The sequence below is a fragment of the Bufo bufo genome, chromosome 4 (genome assembly GCF_905171765.1).
Source record: "Bufo bufo chromosome 4, aBufBuf1.1, whole genome shotgun sequence".
In the NCBI taxonomy this organism is placed as follows: Eukaryota; Metazoa; Chordata; class Amphibia; order Anura; family Bufonidae; genus Bufo; species Bufo bufo.
In genome coordinates this window covers 292,760,484-292,781,878 of record NC_053392.1, presented here as the reverse complement: position 1 = coordinate 292,781,878, position 21,395 = coordinate 292,760,484, and the positions used below count along the sequence as shown (strand labels likewise).

The 21,395-nt window shown below is 43.6% G+C and overlaps 1 protein-coding gene across 1 annotated transcript in view; it reads right to left on the bottom strand.

Annotated features, from left to right (window-relative positions):
* The window catches only part of TTK (TTK protein kinase), a 66,368-nt gene extending 45,186 nt beyond the window's left edge, over window positions 1-21,182 (bottom strand). The window contains 3 exon segments of the mRNA XM_040428687.1: window positions 58-280; window positions 13,412-13,569; window positions 21,057-21,182. Coding sequence (XP_040284621.1) covers window positions 58-280; window positions 13,412-13,553 — 365 coding nt within the window. The 5' untranslated portion in view covers window positions 13,554-13,569; window positions 21,057-21,182.
* Between the last annotated feature and the right edge of the window lie 213 nt (window positions 21,183-21,395).

The following is a 21,395-nucleotide window of genomic DNA, read 5'->3' as shown; positions in this document are numbered from 1 at the left end:
CATCAAACCAGATGTGACATTTGCTGTATATGAACTTGATTAACTCTTCATACTTACGCTTTCAACTCCGCAAATCGAACCATGATTTTGGCGTAGCTCTCATTATGGCTGTGCTTCTCTGGAGAAAGCGCTCCAACAGCTTGAGTGTAATTATCTATCAGTTTATTCAGCAGCATCCGATCGCTCTGCGGCAAGCCCGTACTCTCCAGTTTTAAGAGGGAAGACAGCCATTCTTCTGGGGTCTTTGGGGTTAAAAGGTGATTGAAGACACCAGAGTGCTCTGTGAGAAAGGAGGAATACAGTGATAACTAGCTCGTCGGGAATATTATTATATACACTGTTATATTGCAGTAAAAACTATCCTTACAACCCATGCCCCTCTTTACTGGTGTCAAACAGCAGTAAAAAAAAAAAATGGTTTATTAGAGTAAGTTTATTAAAAGGCATAATTCAGCTCTAACATGAGAAAATGGCTGCCTGCGATGAGTCGTCGATTCGCACCACCTCCTGGCTTCAGCATTAATAAATCTGTCTAAAAGTTTGAAAGGAGTTGTCCAGGACATGGCTGCTTTCTCCCAGAAACAGCACCACATCTGTCCATAGGTTGTATGTGGTTTTACTTACCACCTATGGACAAGTATGTTTTTTATTTTTTTTCCCTTAGGGTACTTTCACACTAGCGGCAGAGGTTTCCGGCAGGCAGTTCCGTCGCTAACCGGACGCAAACTGATGGCATTTGTCAGATGGACCCGGATGCGGATCAGTCTGACAAATGCAGTGAAATACTTTTTTTCACAGATTTAAAAGGTCTGCGCATGTGTGGACCGAAAGAACGGATCCGTCAATGCGGCAATTTTAATACATTTCAATGGAAATTAATGTCGGATCCTACATGCGTTCAGGATTTTTGGCCAGAGAGAAAACTGCAGCATGCTCCGTTATTTTCTCCGGCCAAAAAAACCTAAGAGGGACTGAACTGATGCATCCTGAACGGATTGCTCTCCATTCAGAATGCATTAGGATAAAACTGATCAGTTTTGTTCCTGTATTGAGCCCCTGTGACTGAACTCAATACCGGAAAAGAAAAAACGCTAGTGTGAAAGTACCCTAAGAAGGTAGCCATGTTTTTCTAATCCTGGACAACCCCTTTAAGGCGCAGAGCCTCTGGTAATGGCTAAATTCACATTTTATTCATGGTCACACTGAATGCTAAAGGACGGGGAGCTGCCCTCTGTTCTAGTTAATTAAGGAGACCCCACCCGTAACATCTATATACAAGCTCACCATATTGCAAATGTCATATACAAAGATGTATTACATGACCTAAATACGTTGCGGGGGGGGAAAACACATCTAAACTTCCGGTCCACAATTGTCATGTGCGGTGATCACCACTGGTTCTCTTTATAACGGAGAAGTGTTCTACAGGAGGAACTGGAAAACATCCAGACCAGCCCCGTGTGTGACTGTTACCACAGGGGCATCTATTGGAGGATCAGGGGTTACGTGCCTGCACACGCCGCAGCGACCGGAAGAGAAGGGAGCTCAGCGTGTATGCAGAACACTTAACAGGTAAGACCTTTTTATTATTGCACCCTGCCTGGCCATTTGAAAAGAGGGTTCTTGGTCTCGCAGAATCCCATTAAGCATCAGGGCTATTTTGGCATTAAGGGCAATAGGAATTTTTTTTTTCTTTTTTGTGTTGCTGCAATTCAGACAGCCATAACTATATTTTTATGCCGACATAACCATACAAGGGCTTGTTTTTGTCAGGAGGAGTTGTATTCTTTGATGGCATTATTGATCAACCTTTCATTACCTCTTTTTTGGAAGAAATAGGGAATAAAATAAAAATAAATCCCCACCATGGATGTTGGTTTTAAACTATGCACCACCATTCACCGTGCAGCATAACCATTTATTATTATTTTTTTTAAATGTAATTATTTTACTCACTTATATAGCGCCGACATATTCCGCAGCGCTTTACAGACATCATCACTCGCTTCCCAATGGGGCTCATAATCTAAGTATCATGTTGCTTATATTCTATGCGGCAGTATAATTACAACCATACCAAATACATATTTTTTTGTTTTACTATTTTTGCATAATAATAGCACATCTCGTGCCAAAAAAGGAGAGGTTTTATGTTAAAACATTCCAAAAGCCACAGTTATTTTATTTTTCCAGAGATGTAGCCATATGTGGGTTTGTTTATTGAGAAGCGAGATGTAATTTTTCAATCCATGACGTACATTAGGGAGGTTTAAGAGATTAAGGGGGTCATTTATTAAACAGAAATACGCCCAAATTAGACGTATTTCTATAGAAAATTAAGGCGCAAAGATCTGCCAGGTATAGTGCGTCTAAAACACCGGTCTTAATAAATGTGTCCCTAAGGGGTTTCCAGTGGCTGGACATTGATGACCTCAGGATACGTCATCAATATCAGATCAGTGGGGGTTCAAAACCCAGCAGCCCCACCAGTCAGCTGTTCCTGGTATCTGCTGGTGCCAGAAACCACAGTTGGTAGAACCGGAAACAGAAAGCTCCATCCACTACATTCTGGTTGTTCATGCTTAGGGTCGATTCCCACGTCCGCATGCGTTCCGAAATTTTGCGGAACAGGTGCAGTCTCATTAATTTTCAATGGGGCCGGAATGTGCTGTCCGCATCTGCGGATCCGCAAAAAAATAGAACTTCTCCGCAAAAAGGCATTTCCTATGAGAGTTCCGGCGATGTCCGGTCCGCAAAATGTGGAACGCACATTGCCGGTGTCCGTGTTATGCGGATCCGCAAAACACATACGGACGTGTGAATGGACCCTTATGGCGCTCAGCTCTCGTTCAAGTGAACTCTGCATGGCCACTGTCACAGTGGACTGTGCCATGTTCATGTAACCTTGTATAGAGCTTTTTATTTTGTATATGTTTTGGGAGAAATTCCCCTTAAATTAACAAAAGATAAACTTATGCTTTATAAATCTTTTTTTTTAGCTCGGTTATTGGTTGCTAGAAGATGGATGAGAACTGAGGTTCCCACCGTTAAGGAGTGGATAAATCTGATGAACTTAAATAGTTCTATTGAAAAAGCAGGTTATATCAAATTAAACAAAACGCATGCCCATGAAAGAACATGGAGGAACTGGAATAATTTCAAGAATATGATGTTTTGTTTTTGTTTTTTCTTCCCCCCTCCTCTTTGCTCTTGCAGTGGTTTTGGGGTTATTTTTATAAATTATAAAATGTATTATGAATGTTGTTTTATATAAGGTGTTTGTATAACTTTATTATCTAAATAAAAATTATTATAAAAAAATAAAATAAAAAAAAGAAGCAACCTTGTATATAGCTGCTGTATTCGATAAAGGGGGTTATATTGATAGTTTACACATCACCCTGTTACCAGAGATGAGGTACTCTCAAGACCTCTGTAACCCTCTGAAAGTTGCTAGGTCTGGGGGGGTCCCAGTGTTTCTGCAGAGCTCCAAAAGAAAACTGAAAAAGTCTGGTACCGTGTTAGCCAGTAGAAAACTAGTTTAGTGCTCTCGTTAAGAGAAACAAGTGTCTTGCAGGTCTAAATGGGTTTTACAGCATTCTGATACTGATGACCTATACCCAGGATAGGTCCTCAATATCTGATTTGTGGTCCAGCACCAGGGACCCCCGCCGATCCGCTGTTTGAGAAGGCACCGGCACTCCTGTGAGCGACGTGCCCTTCTCTGTGCTTACCAAGCACAGCGCCGTACATTGTATAGCAAGTAACAGCAGCACTCCTTTTTAGATGCCAGGTGTAAGTCCTTGGAAGGTTTTGGACGAAAAAAAACCTGTTACTAATGTAGAAGATGACAAGGCAGCACTCCGGTCTCCAATGGACCTTTATTACACCCAATGGAGCAGTGAACACAGTGCTCTAAACACACATATAAATAGGGCTGTGCATTAAGATTTACATAATTGTTTTCAATTTGGTGAATAAACATGATTTGACTAAATATAAACAGTGATTTTGATCATAAAATCATTTCATATAAAAGTATAAAAATATCATGAATCAATCGAGTGTAATTTGCAAATATATACAGCTCATGTCTCCCAAATACATTAGAATCTATAAGAATATCTGATCAAAGATAATTAATTGACATCTTTTAAGGCTACTTTCACACTGGCGTTTTGGCTTTCCGTTTCTGACATCCGTTCAGGGCTCTCACAAGCGGTCCAAAACGGATCAGTTTTGCCCTAATGCATTCTAAATGGAAAAGGATCCGCTCATAATGCATCAGTTCAGTCTCCATTCCGCTCTGGAGGCGGACATCTGCCTGCAGCGCTCTTCTGTCCGTCTGATGAAACTGAGCCAAACGGATCCCTTCTGACACACAATGTAAGTCAACGGGGACAGATCCGTTTTCTATGACACAATCTGGCACAAATAGAAAACCGATCCGTCCGACATTGACTTTCAGTGGTGTTCAAGACGGATCCGTTTTGGCAATGTTAAATATAATACAAATGGACACAGACGGTTGTATTATCTGAACGGATCCGTTTATGTCGGGTCAGCACAAAACGCGAGTGTAAAAGTAGCCTTAGATTGGTTGTACCCAGCTCTCCATCTCATGTATGGGCAGGAAGCCGGCCTCTTTCGCAGTACGCATGCACGTGAATGACGCAGAGTTCTCATGCTGGTTTGATGTACACTAGCGCAGGTGCCTTGTACATCATGGGGCGAATGTTTAACCTACAGAATCATGGTGCGTATTTGTCTTCAATTTCAATCCTTATTTATGTTCACAATAAGCACATGTGCACTTTATTATATTCATTATCTTTGATGAGATATTATTATGGATTCTAATGTATTTGGGAGACATGAGATGTATATATTTGCAAATTACACTCGATTGAATCATGATATTATACTTTTATATTAAATTATTTTATGATCAAAATCACCGTTTAGATTTAGTCAAATCATGTTTATTCACAAATTGAAAACAATTATGTAAATCTTAATGCACAGCCCTACTTATATGTGTGTTTAGAGCAGTGTGTTCACTGCTCGACAAAGGCTCCATTGAGAGAGCTGAAACGTTGCATTGGGTGTTTTTTCACTGGAGAGATAGAGATGTTATATATATATATATATATATATATATATATATATATATATATATACACACACACACACACACACATACAAAAAAGAGCAGAGACATGGTATGATTAATGGAGATTTGAAAAACAGAATATAAAAAATTGTGAGAATGAGTTCTTTATTACATTACAGATAGGCCGTGTGAAAGTTTTATGGTCTCTAAACTAGGGATCGACCGATATTGATTTTTTAGGGAAGATACCGATAATTTGTGAACTTTCAGGCCGATAGCCGATAATTTATACCGATATTCTGGGAATTTTCATTTGAGAAAAAAAAAAAATTTCCTACACAAATCTGCTGAAAATTAATATGTTTATTGTTAATGTGTATTTTTTTTTGTTTATTGTTAATGTGTATTTTTTTTGTTTATTGTTAATGTGTATTTTTTTTGTTTATTGTTAATGTGTATTTTTTTTTTTTTTACTAACTTTTAACCCCCTTAGGCTACTTTCACACTAGCGTTCGGAGCGGATCCGTCTGATAATGCAGACGTTCGCATCCGTTCAGAACGGATCCGTCTGCATTAAAACTTAGAAAATTTTCTAAGTATGAAAGTAGCCTGAGCGGATCCGTTCAGACTTTACATTGTAAGTCAATGGGGAACGGATCCGCTTGAAGATTGAGCCATATGGTGTCATCTTCAAGCGGATCCGTCCCCATTGACTTACATTGTAAGTCTGGACGGATCCGCTCGCCTCTGCACGGCCAGGCGGACACCCGAACGCTGCAATGCTCGGGTGCATTCTCAGTGGATCCGCCTCCACTGAGAATGCATTGGGGCCAGACGGATGCGTTCAGGGCCGCTCGTGAGCCCCTTCAAACGGAGCGCACGAGCGGACACCCGAACGCTAGTGTGAAAGTAGCCTTAGGGACTAGAACCCTTGTCCTATTCCCCCTGATAGATCTCTATCAGGGTGAATAGGAGCTCACACTGTCCCTGCTGCTCTGTGCTTTGTGCACACAGCAGCATGGAGCTTACCATGGCAGCCAGGGCTTCAATATAGGGCTCCAGATGGCGACCAAAATGGTCGCCAATGCGACTTAGAATTTACAAATGGCGACAAGACTTTTTAGTCTTGTCGCCATTTGCGACTAGACCCGCCGCCGCAGCTCTGCTCAATACAGCGGCGGGCACAGGAGCTGATGATCGTTCTCAGCAGCGCAGGAGGAGTCTCTCCCTCCCCCCTGTGCTGCTGCTGCCGCCTCCACCAATAAGAAGAGACGGGAGGAGGAGGGGAGGGGCTGTGGCCACTGCGCCACCAATGAAGAAAACTGACCTGAAATACAAATGCAGGAGGCGGGTGCTGGAATCAAATAGCCGACACCCGACCTCTATGACAGGGAGCTGCGATCAGCTGCAGTTGCGTTAACCCTTCAGGTGCGGTACCTGAGGGGTTAATTGTAGCTGATCGCAGCCCCCTGTCACAAAGGTCGGGTGCCGGCTATTTGATACCGGCACCCGCCTCCTGTATTTGTATAAGAAACGTTGGTGGCACAGTGCGCCCCCCCCCCCCCCCCCCCCAATATAATAAACATTGGTGGCTCAGTGGGAAGTGCCAATGAGGGTTAAAAATAATAAAAGAAAATTTACTCACCTCCTCCAGTTGATCCGTAGCTGCCAGTCTCCTGTACTTACTTCTTTCTTCAGGACCTGTGGTGACGTCACTGAGCTCATTTTTATTATTTTTAACCCTCATTGGCACTTCCCACTGCGCCACCAATGTTTATTATATTGGGGTGATGGGGGGGGCGCACTGCGCCACCAATGTTTATTATATGGGGGGGCGCACTGCACCACCAATGTATATTATATTGAGGGGGGGCGCACTGCGCCACCAATGTTTATTATATTGGGGTGATGGGGGGGCGCACTGCGCCACCAATGTTTATTATATGGGGGGGGGGGGGGCGCACTGCGCCACCAATGTTTATTATATTGGTGTGATGGGGGGGGGGCACACTGCGCCACCAATGTTTATTATATGGGGGGGGGGCGCACTGCGCCAATGTTTATTATATTGGGGTGATGGGGGGGGCGCACTGTGCCACCAATGTTTATTATATTGACCTTCTACTATGCAGTCTGTATTCAGAATGCTATTATTTCCCCTTATAACCATGTTATAAGGGAAAATAATAATCATCGGGTCTCCATCCCGATTGTCACCTAGCAACGGTGCGTGAAAATCGCACCGCATCCGCACTTGCTTGCGATTTTCACGCAGCCCCATTAACTTCTATGGGGCCTGCGTTGCGGGAAAAACGCAGAATATAGAGCATGCTGCGATTCTCACGCAACGCACAAGTGATGTGTGAAAATCACCGCTCATGTGCACAGCCCCATAGAAGTGAATGGGTCCGGATTTAGTGCGGGTGCATTCCGGTATTCTGAATGCCGGATCCGGCACTAATACATTTCTATGGGGAAAAATGCTGGATCCGGCTTTCCGGCAAGTCTTCAGTTTTTTTCGCCGGAGATAAAACCGTAGCATGCTGTGGTTTTATCTTTTGCCTGATCAGTCAAAATGACTGAACTGAAGACGTCCTGATGCATCCTGAACGGATTACTCTCCATTCAGAATGCATGGGGATATGACGGATCAGTTCTTTTCCGGTATAGAGCCCCTGTGACGGAACTCAGTGCCGGAAAAGAAAAACGCTAGTGTGAAAGTACCCTAAAATATTAAGTTTAAATCCCCCCTTTCCCAATTTTACATATAAAATATATAAACAATAAATAAATAAACATATTACATAGCGCTGCGTCCGAAAAGTCCAAACTATTAAATTATTAAAAAATATCTCCTATGCGGTGAGCATTCGCCATTTTTTAGTCACCTTGTCACCCCAAAAAATAGCATAGGACTGTTCTATTATGGGCCGAACGTTTCATAAAATGCTAAATGCACACAGCCTTTTTTGGTGTTTTTTTTTTTTTTTTTTTTTGCCGCGGTATTGAGTATCAAAATACTTTTTTATGGTGACGAAAGCGAATCAAAATTTTGGTTTCAAAACAACCCTACGCCGATCTGATCAGCGTACCGTTGTCACGATAGCAAAATTTTGATTCAGTTTCGATTTGGCGACTAAAAATTTGATTTGGCTCCTAAATTTTTCAGTTCAGGAACCAATGGCTACTAGGTATTTTTTTTAGTCTGGAGCACTGCAATAGCGTCCTGGCTGCCATGGTAATTGATCGGAACCCCAGGATTACACAGCTGGGGCTCCGATCGGAGGAGCAGGGGAGAGGGGACTCTGTGGCCACTGCGCCACCAATGTTTTTACTATTGGGATAGGGGTGGGGGGCGCACTGCGCCACCAATGATTAATACTGGGGGGCTTGGGGGGGGGGGGGCGCACTGCGCCACCAATGAAGATAAGTCTCAATCATTCACATACAGGAGGCGGGAGCTGGCTGCAGAATCACATAGCCAGCTCCCGACCTCTATGAGCGGTGGCTGCGATCCGCGGCACTCGAGGAGTTAACTACCGCGGACCGCAGCTACAGCTCATAGAGGTCGGGAGCCGGCTATGTGATTCTGCAGCCAGCTCCCGTCTCCTGTGTATGAATGAAAGACTCATCTTCATTGGTGGAGTGGTGGCCACAGCCCCTCCTCTTATGTTCTCTCCTCTCATTGGCGGCAGCGGCAGCAGCAGCACAGGGGGAGGGAGACACTGCTTCCTTCTCCCCTGTGCTGTGGAGGGAACACAGAGAGTGCTGAGAGCAGCGCGTTCTGTGTTCCCCATACATTATCGGTATATCGGCAAAATAGATGCCGATACCGATAACGTTCAAAATCCTCAATATCGGCCGATAATATCGGCCAAACCGATAATCGGTCGATCCCTACTCTAAACTGATGATATCTCTGAAACCTGGTGCCCCCACTATGTCTATAGAAGACTCTTTAGATCTTAAAGTACATCATAAATCCCGGGGACAAATTCAGTCCAGTATTCATGTCAGGCAATTCTTCTGGTTTTTGAGATTTTAAATTATCTTTTAATATTACCACTTTCATGTGTTCATCATTGTGTCCTGGGCAAAAATACTTAGCCACAGGAAAATGCACCTTTTTCTCTTTAATTGTGTGGTGGTGGGACTTAATCCTAGCTTTAAGTTTCTGTCCTGTTTCTCCAACATAGGAGGAGCCTCCCTAGCATCGCGGGTGATGCTAGGGAGACTCGACCCCGTCGCAGCTTGCTATTGGCTGGCCCTATTCCGTCACCAGATGTTTTGATCAGCGCAATAGGGAGATGCGGCTAACCCCTTTAAGAGACACAAAATAAGCGTCTTGCAGGTCTGAAACCTTTTAACGGCTAACAAAAAAATAGAAGCAATGATGTTACATAGCAAGCTTTCGAGACAACTTGTGTGGCAATGGGACTTAAGGATGAGGTCCCACCACCACACCATTAAAAAGAGAAAAAGGTACATTTTCCTGTGGCTAAGCATATTTGTAGTCCAGGACACAATGAAAAAGTAATGAAAATAGTAAAATAAAAAGGCAATCTCAAACAGCCGGAAGAATTTAGGAACACAAATGTGCGACACTGCTTGACATGAATACTAGACTGAAGGAGGATTAACACAAGTAGATAATCGGGAACGAACGTTCCTGTGAACACTCATTCCTGACAACCTGCCTGTCTACAGTTGCAGCCGATCACCCAATGAACAAGCGTAACGCTCATTTATTGGGTGATAGTCATTTGTGCAGGCACCTAAATCATCATTTCTGGGCAGCAGATTGTGCAGTCTAAAAAGAGATCTGCTGCCCAGAAAGAATGCTGCTGTATGAGGGCGGGCAATCGCAATTGTGATCCCTCGTCCTCATACTGTGGAGGTGATCACTGCATGTAAATGCCGCGCTTCCTTCCCGACAATCTGCTGCCCATTGGCCCATCTAAATTCACCTTAAATTTGCCCCAGGGATTTATGGCAAACCACAAGATCTAAAGAGTCCGCTGCAGACAGTGGGGGCACCAGCTCTCTGAGATCACATCAATTGGGAGACCATAAAGCTTTCCCGCAGCCGATCTGTAAGATAAGTAAGGACTCATTCTCAAGATCTTTTTCAAATCCTGTTGTTTTTCAAATGTCCGTTCATTAGACCAAGCAGATATAAGGAGACACCATAAGGAGATATTATATTCCCCATTCATTACACCATGTGTCTGCTCTCTGTCTGAGAAAGAGAAAAAGAGAAAGTTTTCTACGGGATAACAGGTACCACAGGTTTTCCTTTTTCTTTTGTCTGTATATCTCCGTGACTGGGAGAACTTAGTAATAGAGGATTTGAGAGCAAGCCGAGTCGTTCTCCCCTCTGGATTTCCCTGCGACACTGGAACTTGGAATACCTTTAGCACTGCGAGGAAGGACCAGTCGCTGGACATTGTGGAATCGTACAAAATGCTACCGTATATTTGATATGCGTGAGCCTTCCATCCTATGCGAACAAAGCTGCTGCATGAGCTTCGTCCACTGTAATTCCAGCGATGGCGGCTACCCCTTCCGATCTGATATTGATGACAGGTATATATATATATTTATTTTTTTAGGCCTGCACAATATATCGCCAAAGCAATCGCAATAAATTGCCATATCGCAATCGCCAATTGGCCGACCCAAAAATGCTGCAATTGTATTACCATATTTTTTGCTTTATAAAACTTTTTTCCCCCCAAAAGTGAGGGGAAAATGGCAGTGCGTCTTATAAAGCGATGGTTGACTTTTTACGTGGCTGACACGGATGTATCGCCGGCCGCTATGCTGCACAGCGCGGCCGGCGAATACATCATTTACAGTGCGGGGAGGGAGGAGGGGCTGGAGGCAAGTAGTTATTTTAATGAACAAATGTTCTTCTATTTATTCTGTTTATCTGTTCTGTGCAGTACCATTAAGAAAATGGCGAGTTTTGTATTTTGTACTTTTGCAGTAATGCAAATGTTATTTAATTTAGTAAAAGATGTTTTATTTTGAAAAACACTGTGCATTTCAGTTCTTGAGTCAAGCATAACTACATTTCAGCATTATCAGTAATTTCTGTGTGCTTTTTGCCTTGAAAATCCAAGCAAATAGACCTCTAGCACAATTCCCTTAAAATATTGCATATCGTTATCGCAATTTTTAGGGCCCTAATCGCAATTGCACAAAATTCCCATATCGTGCAGCCCTAATATATACACACAGATACACACACACACACACATAGTGGATATAAAAAGTCTACACACCCCTGTTAAAATGTCAGGTTTCTGTGCTGTAAAAAAAAAAAATGAGACAAAGATAAATCATTTCAGAACTGTTTCCACCTTTAATGTGACCTATAAATTGTACCACTCAATTGAAAAATAAACTGAAATCTTTTAGGTGGAGGGAAGAAAACAAAAAAAAATCTAAAATAATGTGGTTGCATAAGTGTGCACACCCTCTTATAACTGGGGATGTAGTGGTGTTCGGAATTAAGCAATCACATTCATAATCATGTTAAATTGGAGTCAGCATGCACCTGCCATCATTTAAAGTGCCTCTGATTAACCCCAAATAAAGAGTTCAGCTGCTCTAGTTGGTCTTTCCTGAAATTTTCTTAGTCGCATGCCACAGCAAAAGCCATGGTCCACAGAGAGCTGACAAAGCATCAGAGGGATCTCATTGTTAAAAGGTATCAGTCAGGAGAAGGGTACAAAAGAATTTCCAAGGCATTAGATATACCATGGAACACAGTGAAGATAGTCATCATCAAGTGGAGAAAATGTGGCACAACAGTGACATTACCAAGAACTGGACGTCCCTCCAAAATTGATGAAAAGACGAGAAGAAAACTGGTCTGGGAGGCTACCAAGAGGCCTACAGCAACATTAAAGGAGCTGTAGGAATATCTGGCAAGTACTGGCTGTGTGGTACATGTGACAACAATCTCCTGTATTCTTCATATGTCTGGGCTATGGGGTAGAGTGGCAAGACGAAAGCCTTTTCTTACGAAGAAAAACATCCAAGCCAGGCTACATTGTGCAAAAACACATCTGAAGTCTCCCAAAAGCATGTGGGAAAAGGTGTTCTGGTCTGATGAAACCAAGGTTGAACTTTTTGGCCATAATTCCAAAAGATATGTTTGGCACAAAAACAACACTGCACATCACCAAAAGAACACCATACCCACAGTGAAGCATGGTGGTGGCAGCATCATGCTTTGGGGCTGTTTTTCTTCAGCTGGAACTGGGGCCTTAGTAAAGCTAGAGGGAATTATGAACAGTTCCAAATACCAGTCAATATTGGCACAAAACCTTCAGGCTTCTGCTAGAAAGCTAAACATGAAGAGAAACTTAATCTTTCAGCATGACAACGACACAAAGCATAAATCCAAATCAACAAAGGAATGGCTTCACCAGAAGAAGATTAAAGTTTTGGAATGGTCCAGCTGGGGCCCAGACCTGAATCCGATTGAAAATCTGTGGGGTGATCTGAAGAGGGATGTGCACAGGAGATGCCCTCGCAATCTGACAGACTTGGAGTGTTTTTGCAAAGAAGAGTGGGAAAATCTTGCCAAGTCAAAATGTGCCTTGCTGATAGACTCATACCCAAAAAGACTGAGTGCTGTAATAAAATCAAAAGGTTTGTTTTTCAATAGAGTGGTACAGTTTATAGCTCACATTAAAAGGTGGAAAAGTTCTGAAATGATTTATCTTTGTCTCATTTTGTTACAGCACAGAAACCTGACATTTTAACAGGGGTGTGTAGACTTTAAAAAAAAATAAAAAATGTATATATATATGTATGTATATATATATATATATATATATATATATATATATATATATATATCTCTCTCTATCTCTATCCCCTATAAATGGAGTATTTAAATAGGTAATTATAATTCTGAATTTAAAAAGGTAATTGGTAAACTATTTCAAAAGCTTTAACATGCAACATGCAAGGAAGGCTATACAGGTAAAACTCGAAAAAGTAAAATATCGTGCAAAGTTCATTTATTTTAGTAATGTAACTTAAAATCTAATGAAAACGCCAAAGTCACAATCTCAGGTACCCTTTGCTCAGGGGGTATGGATTAATTAGCTGACTAGAGTGTGACACTTTGAGCCTAGAATATTGAACCTTTTCCCAATATTCTAATTTTAAGTTGCATTACTGAAATAAATGAACTTTTGCACGATATTCAAATTTTTCGAATTTCACCTGTATTGTTATGTTACTGACCAAAACCAATATTCTAATGCCTGCACTTACCAGTTGTATCAGCAGATGATTTTGTGTATGTTAGTTCATCCGTCCAATTATCTTCATTACCATACTTTGTCTTGAAACTCTTAACTCTATCCAAAATGGAGGCAATCTTTAACTTCCGTTCACTTATATCTTCATCCTCCATTTTATACAGATCAGGACTAAAAATGATAATGTCAAGTTAGCAATCTCATAATGCTAAATACAACCAAATGGTTGTGCCTACATTATAACATAATGGAAATAGTCAACTCATTACCACATGTGCAGTTATCGCACAAAAGCATTTGTCACCTATTGTCCCTCTCAGAATGGTGTGGCAGTGCACAGGTCGGTCCACTTCTCCATTCACTTTTTTGGAACAGATGGAATACACTCTACGTCAGCCCCAAAGAAGGGGATGGAGTGATGGACTGCACCATTCAGAGAGTGGACTTGAGGTCCCTAAGTTCTCTGGAACACTCGAGGTCCCAGAGGCTGAACCTCAACAATCCGACATTTACCACCTGTGCATAGGTGATATACACTTTCTGTGGGATAAAATAGTTGTCTCATGTCTCAGCTCCTGTTCACACGTCCTACAAGAAAGAAGCTGTACCTTCCATCAACTGATTGCCACAGGCCCGGCTTCTGAAAACACAACATGACCAGCAGAAGTCTCCTGGAAGTTGTGGGTAGTTACCCATTTCTCCTGAAACTCCTGTCCCATGGTCCCACTCAGTCCACCAGAGGGGAACACTCTTTCTGGTAACTATCTACTCTGCCCAAAACGGGAGGCCTAAACAGGATGTATAAAAAATAGGTTGTGCAGACAGGGGAACATTTTAAAAACCTCCTGTACTATTATAGTGCTCACCCTCTCTAATATACATTAGGTAAATACAATTTTATTCATCAGTTACACCACAGTCAAGGCTTAGATCCCACATCAAACTGTCACAGCGTAATAAGAGGTATAGTAGTGGCGGCTAACGTGCCATTCTCGCCTCGAACTTACGATTTGAGGGGGTCTCAGGACTCAGACCTCCACCTATCAAAATGTTTGATATGTTGCTATGGCATATCAAATTTTTATTTTTTTTTTCAAAGTCCAGTGACATTTTAAAGGGGTTTCCTGGGATTTTCATACTGATGGCCTGTCCTCAATATGTGATCATCAAGGGTCAGCTGTATGAAAAGGCCACTGCACTTGCCCAGCTGTATGAAGAGGCCACTGCACTTGTTCATTGGTCAAAAGGCTGCAGGTGCAGCTCAGTCCAATTCAGGTTGCGGTACCAAGCACAGCCACTATCCAATAGGAGATGCTGTGAGGAGACCATGGTGCTCACCATAGCTCCGGTGAGCGCCGCAGCTTACTCAAAAAGCCGATCAGCATAGGAGCCGGAAGTCAGACCCCCGCCAATTTCTTAATGATGAAATAACCTGAGAACAGGCCATCAAAAGGAAAATCCTGGAGAACTCCTTTAATAATCTGTCTTATAGTGCCCTAACTAGGGGCAGCATGAAATAGTTACTGATCTGGCCAGTAAAACGAAAAATCACTTTCTTTAAATGGTTGTCCAGCCTTTATCAAGTGATGGCCGATCCTCAGGACAGGCCATCAATATCTAAACGGCAGGAGTCCGACACTCCACACACCAGCCGATCAGATGTTTCAGGCAGCTAGACGTGAACTACACTTCCATTCATTGAGTAGTGGATGGAGCTGCTTGCTGCAGTGTTGCTCCCATTGAGTTGAGAATGAACAGCACTGCAGTGAGCAGCTCCATCCACTACACAATGGATGGAGTTACCCCAGAGCAGGGTGTCAAACTACAGGCCATCAATAGTTAAAATCCCAGACAATTCCTTTGAAGGGAATCTGACACCAGTTTTATACTGCCCTAAGGCCTCGTTCACTTCTCCATTTTTCAGATCTGGCAGGCTGCTCCGGCCAGACACAAACCGCTGCATGCAATGGTTTTCTTCTGGCCAAGACCCAGCATTTATGATGGAAATCAGCCGGATCATTGCCGGACCCCATTGCAGTCAACGGGAATCCAGTGGTGTAGTAGAGAATCTGGCAGGCTGCTCTGTGCCAGAATAGACTGCTGGATCCGAAAACGGAGATGTGAACGAGGCCTAAAAGCTCTAGCACATGCCGATGAGTCCTCATACTCATGAAAACAACTAGTCAACCCCTTTCAGGGCTGAACCTGCACATATCACCTTCTTCCACCATTCAGCCCCTTATTTCATGCTCCGATGATCTCCCTTGCTCCGCGCTGTATAGCGCAGGGCAAGGGCTTTTTCTTAAGATCCAGTGATGTATCAGGCTATGAGCCCGATGACGTCACTAGCACTAATGGGTGATCTTTAAAACAGGCTAGGGCAGCGTTAAGACCGTTCATTAGTGTCGGTGAGGTCACCGGGATCACTGCTAGGCAGAAGCCTCCTTCTAGCAGTGCAAAAAGGTAAACAGCCATTGTCCAGCGCGATACAGCACATGGCAAGGGGGAGCATTGGAGCAAGAAATGCTCAACTCAGAGGGGCTGCCTGGGTGAAAACGTGGATATGCCCGGGTTCTGCTCTGGACCCAGACAACCCCTTTAGGTATTCCTACATGACAAATGTTTTGTGACAAAGAACTCTGATATCACTCTATATGCTGGTGTGAAGGCACAAGGTGGCCACACACATTACATAAAAGTAGCTTGATAGCTGAACAGCCGACTTCTTCAAAAATCAAAGGGGTGTGTAACCTCCAAACGTGATATAATATTAAAAGTACAGGCCAGGTATCACATAAAACCCCTAGGCAGAGCTGATTAATAAATCCGAATATGCATTCCTCCTCCCAGAATTTCCTGTCACAGCCGTTTTTTAGGGCCTGCCCAAAGCCCTTAAAGGGTGTGATCCTTTGAAGGGCAGGCAGATTGTGTCTGGTATGGGCAGTCTCACTGCCAATATCAGTACGTATGTGGATATCATACGTCAGTAGTATACCCTCATACGTAAGGGATACGATGGACGTATTGGGCCGCTTAAATGATATTCACTGCGCAATGGGCAGTCCCTGTGTCCCCACTTTTGCGAATCTCTACCTGGGCTGGTGGAAGAGAAAGGTGGTGTTCAGCGACGACATGGAACGTTTTACATCACTGATCCTGTTGTGGGTCAGGTATGTTTCTGACGTGCTTGTCCTATGGTTGGGCAGTGGAGCACAGTTCCAGGAGTTCGTGACAGCCCTCAATGATAAAAGCCTCGGCCTTTTTTTCATGTCCGAAATTAATAAGAACCAGATTTCGTTCTTGGATTTATCTATCACCCTTAAACCCTCAGGCCAGATCATCACTAATGTATACAGGAAGTCCACTGCCACCAATAACCTTTTGTGGTGGGAGAGTAGGCATCCTGTTGCCCTGAAAAAGGGCATTCCGAAAGGACAGTAACTGAGGGTTAGAAGAGATTGTTCTCAACTAGCCGATTTCAGAAATGCAGCGAAGGAATTACAGGAGAGATTTGTACATCGTGGTTACCCACAGAAACTGCTCAAGCAGGCCTATCATCATTCACTGGGTGTTAATAGAGATTAACTTCTCTCCCCAAAAAATAAAATAGAGAGGATGCTGATGAGGCCGTGCGAATCATAGGGGCCTATGACAGGGCCCATAAGGAAGTACGCCAGGTTCTAGCGGAAAATTGGGACATTCTGAGATCGGACCCCGATAAGACCAGCTATTACATATCACCGTAGCCAGAATATTCGGGATCTCTTGGTCCACAGTTTTCAGAGTCCTAAACAACAACCATGGCTATGAAATATTCTAACTGGCACTTTCCCTCGTGGGTCTTGCAAGTTCTGCAAATATATCAAGAAAAGTAAATCCTTTGCAAATTGCAATACATCTGGCAAGATCTACTACAATAGATCATTTATTAACTGTAAATCGGCTGGGGTGATCTACCTACCGACATGTATTTGTGGCATTAAATACGTCGGAAAAACGAGACGTGAGCTGAGGCGATGTATGGGTGAACACATCTCAGACATTGCTAAATTTAATGATACTCCAACAGCTCGGCATGTGGCAGATTGTCATGAGGGCAGGGTCACCTCCGTAAAGTTTCAGGGCATTGAACAGATCAATATGTCATCAAGATGGGGTGATGTGGACTGCATCTTGTTGCAAATAGAGGACCAATGGATTTTCAGACTGCATACCATTAAACCCAATGGCCTCAATGATGCTGTCTTGTACACGTCATTTATTTAACCCCCTAATGCTAAAATTGTGTGGGTTATGTTTATCGCACATAGAGGATGTAGCTCTGGTACCCTTCTGGTTGGCATTGTGTCCACTGGTCTGGTGTACAGGGCATATGTTCTTGGCTTGCTATACCCTAGTTATCAGCGGGAGGGGTTGATGTGTGTGTCCAGATGGTACCTATGGACTTTGTGCCCCCTTTCTTTGTCCTGATGACACTGGGACTTCGTCCCTTATGGTCTCCCTCTTTGTGTCCGGTCCCTTCTTATAATCTAATGGTAGTGGTCACATTGTCTTTAGGCATATTACCATCTTTGCCGCTTTAAATGATTTTTTCCTTTGCTGTTATCTACTTGCGGCTGTTTATTATTGTACGTTCCAAAGTGTGGTCGCCGTTTATTCCCCCATTTACCTTTGCGCAGAGGCGCCTTCCCCGGGGTGCACTTTGTACCTCCTGCCTGTCAGCGGACCGGCGATACTAGATACTTGTCTCTCGCCAGGATTGGCTGAACACACGGGGGCACGCCTGGGGAGCGGAGTGTTTACCCTATTTATTACTGCACATACACGCCCTGCTTCGCGGACATTATGGTGGCGTGGCTCACATCAAGTCACATTAGAACGCAGACTCTCACACTAGAGAAGTGCGGCTTAGGAAGGGCTCTTCTGTTATAACTGGTGCGCTATGCTCCTGAAGAAGTGCGTGTACCAGGCGCACAGAAACGCGTCGAGCCGTCTAGTACCGGTACTCCTTGCTAGCTGGCTGTATATGAACCATATCAGCTGATACATCTACTAGTGGGAGTAAAGCACCATTGTTTCGTCCCCGGTGGATGGCATAGTACACGGCCATCTCCTGGGTGACGCTCATATCCCGGTGGCGAGAGAGGTGCGGTTACCGTGCCTAGCACTGAATATCTTGCCTAGATTCTGGTGGTCTTTATCCCTAGGGAGCAATAATTATGGCACATTCAATATGGCCCAATTTGATCCCTATATCATGTGGATGGTAACCTCGTGATATTGAGGTCCAAAAATATATCTATCCATATGTTGGGCAGGCACGTTAAATGTGACAATAATTACATGTGTGACAACAAAAACACCAGTCAGTACATTTAGCCCTGGTGGTCATTGTGGCAATACACACTAGATTACCCTAGGGGTATACCTGGCCTGTACTTTTATTATATCACGTTTGGAGATTACATACCCCTTAGATTTCTTAATACTGGATACCATTAAACTTTTTTAGTTTTTTTTAGTTTTAACGTCAATGAACATTTATATTTGCTTGAATAATTAATCTGGACGTATACCTTTTCTCACCATATCATTTGTATACAGCCGGTTCTTCCCAGAAAATTACAATGTGGCAGCTAATTCTTCTACTTGCTGTTAAAGTGTAACTGCCGTTTTATCTTTATTTGTGTAATGTATAGGGGCATTGATACTGACCGTTTTTGTAATATACTTTAATTACTGAAATCATACATTTCTATTAGAAACAGAGCTCTAAAGTGGCCAATTCTGCGCCTTAGGGTACTGTCACACTTGCGTTATTCTTTTCCCGCATAGAGTTTCGTCCCAGAGGCTCAATACCGGAAAAGAACTGATCAGTTTAAAGGTCTATTCACACGTCCGTGGTGTATTGCGGATCCACAATACACCCGGCCGGCATCCCCATAGAACTGCCTATTCTTGTCCGCAATTGCGGACAAGAATAGGACATGTTCTGTTTTTTTTGCAGGGCTGCGTCCCAGAAGTTCGGGGCCAAAGCCCGGAAGTTGGGGGCCGCGCTCCTGAAATGCGGATGCGGAGAGCACATAGTGTGCTCTCCACATCCCGTTCTGCTTCATTGAGAATGAATGGGTCCGCACCCGTTTCCGATATTGCGGAACAGATGCGGACCCATTTGCGGACGTGTGAATGGACCCTTATCGTAATGCATCCTGAATGGAGAGCAATCCGTTCAGGATGCATCAGGATGTCTTCAGTTCAGTCTTTTTAACCTTTCAGGACGGAGATAATACCGCAGCATGCTCAGACCACAAAAAAATTGAAAAAAATAAATGCCAGATCCGTTTTTCCGGATGACACCGGAAAGACAGATCTGGCATTTCAATATATTGGGACAAATGCCATCAGTTTGCATGCGTTTTGACGGAACTGCCTGCCGGAACCATTTGCCGCAAGTGTGAAAGTACCGTTAGCAACGCTCCTCTGTCTTCGGTTTACATAACAGTGGAGACGTGCTAACACTGACTGCGTTAGGGTAATTTCACACTAGCAATAAAGTTTTCTGTCACAGGGGCTCAATACCGGAAAAAAACAACGCATCAGTTTTCTCCTAATGCATTCTGAATGGAAAGCAATCCGTTCAGGATGTCTTCCGTTCCGTCCCTTTTATGGTATTTAGCCGGGGAAAAAATACCGCAGCATGCTGCAGTATTTTCTCCGGCCAAAATTCCAGAACACTTGCTGGATTCGGCATTAATTTCCATTGAAATGTATTAATGCCGGATCCGGTACCAAGTGTTCAGGAAATTTCCGCATTGACAGACCTTTAGAAATGTGAAATAAATAAATACCGGATCCGTTTTTCCAGATGACACCGGAGAGACAGATCCGGTATTTCAATGCATTTGTCAGACGGATGCAGATACAAATGATATCCGTTTGCATAGGCAGTTTTGGAATCCAACAACACTAGTGTGAAAGTACCCTTATGTAAACTGAAGACAGAGCAGCATTGCTAAGGAGCTATTTTTCTAATGGAAATGTACGATTCCAGTAGCCCGGCAGTGTGTTATAGTAAATAAAAGAGCCCTTGTCCTGCGCGATTTAGCGCAGGGCAAGGGAGAGCATCGGAGAATGAGGGGGGCTGCCTGCGTGAAAATGGGGATATGTTCGGGTTCAGCTCTAAACCCGGACAACCCCTTTAATGCCACATACACAGGACTAAGGTCCACAAAGTATGGACACCTTCCCTGTGCACGCGGCATTTTTCTCACTTCCATCAATAGAAACGCTTATTCTTGTCCACAATACAGGCAATAATAAGACGTGTTTTATAATTTGCAGACCCACAGAAGAGAATGGGATAGCGTGCAATCCGCAAAAAATGCAGATCGCACACGGATGAAAAATACGCTCGTGTGCAAGAAGCCTAAATGTCGCCGCTGAGTGCAGAGCTAGGAAAACCCTAAAAATCCACAGATCGGATAAATGCATGTAAAAAGTCATCAGCTGTAATCAGTTACTACACAGTCCACTGATCCCTGCGCACTCAGTGACATCAATGGCATGATGGCTCCTTGGGACCCTCCATTACCATAGACGAGAGTGCAGGGGAAGGGCCCGTGACTTCATCAAGTGCAGTGTGCACCGCCACTACCTACCTGTCAGCCAGGGCTACCGTTAGTCTCAATGTCCCAGGCCGGGGACGGAGAAGAATCCGCGGACTATCAAGTGCGATCAGCGCCCCAGCCCCGACTCATACAGCACACACAGTCGTTAGTTTCAAACTCGCCACCTCCCCAGTGATAGGATATGATTGGCCGGCGCAAACGGAAGCGGAATTGACAGTGTGCCCTTCCTAGTCTGCCGCGGCCATGTTGGTTTAGGGAAGTTTCTCATTGACAATGTAATGTTAGGCCAGGGTAATGCCTAGAGTGTATGGGCTCCCGGGAGGTTTAGGTCACATGAACAGGTCATGTGACTGCGATTATTTAGGATGC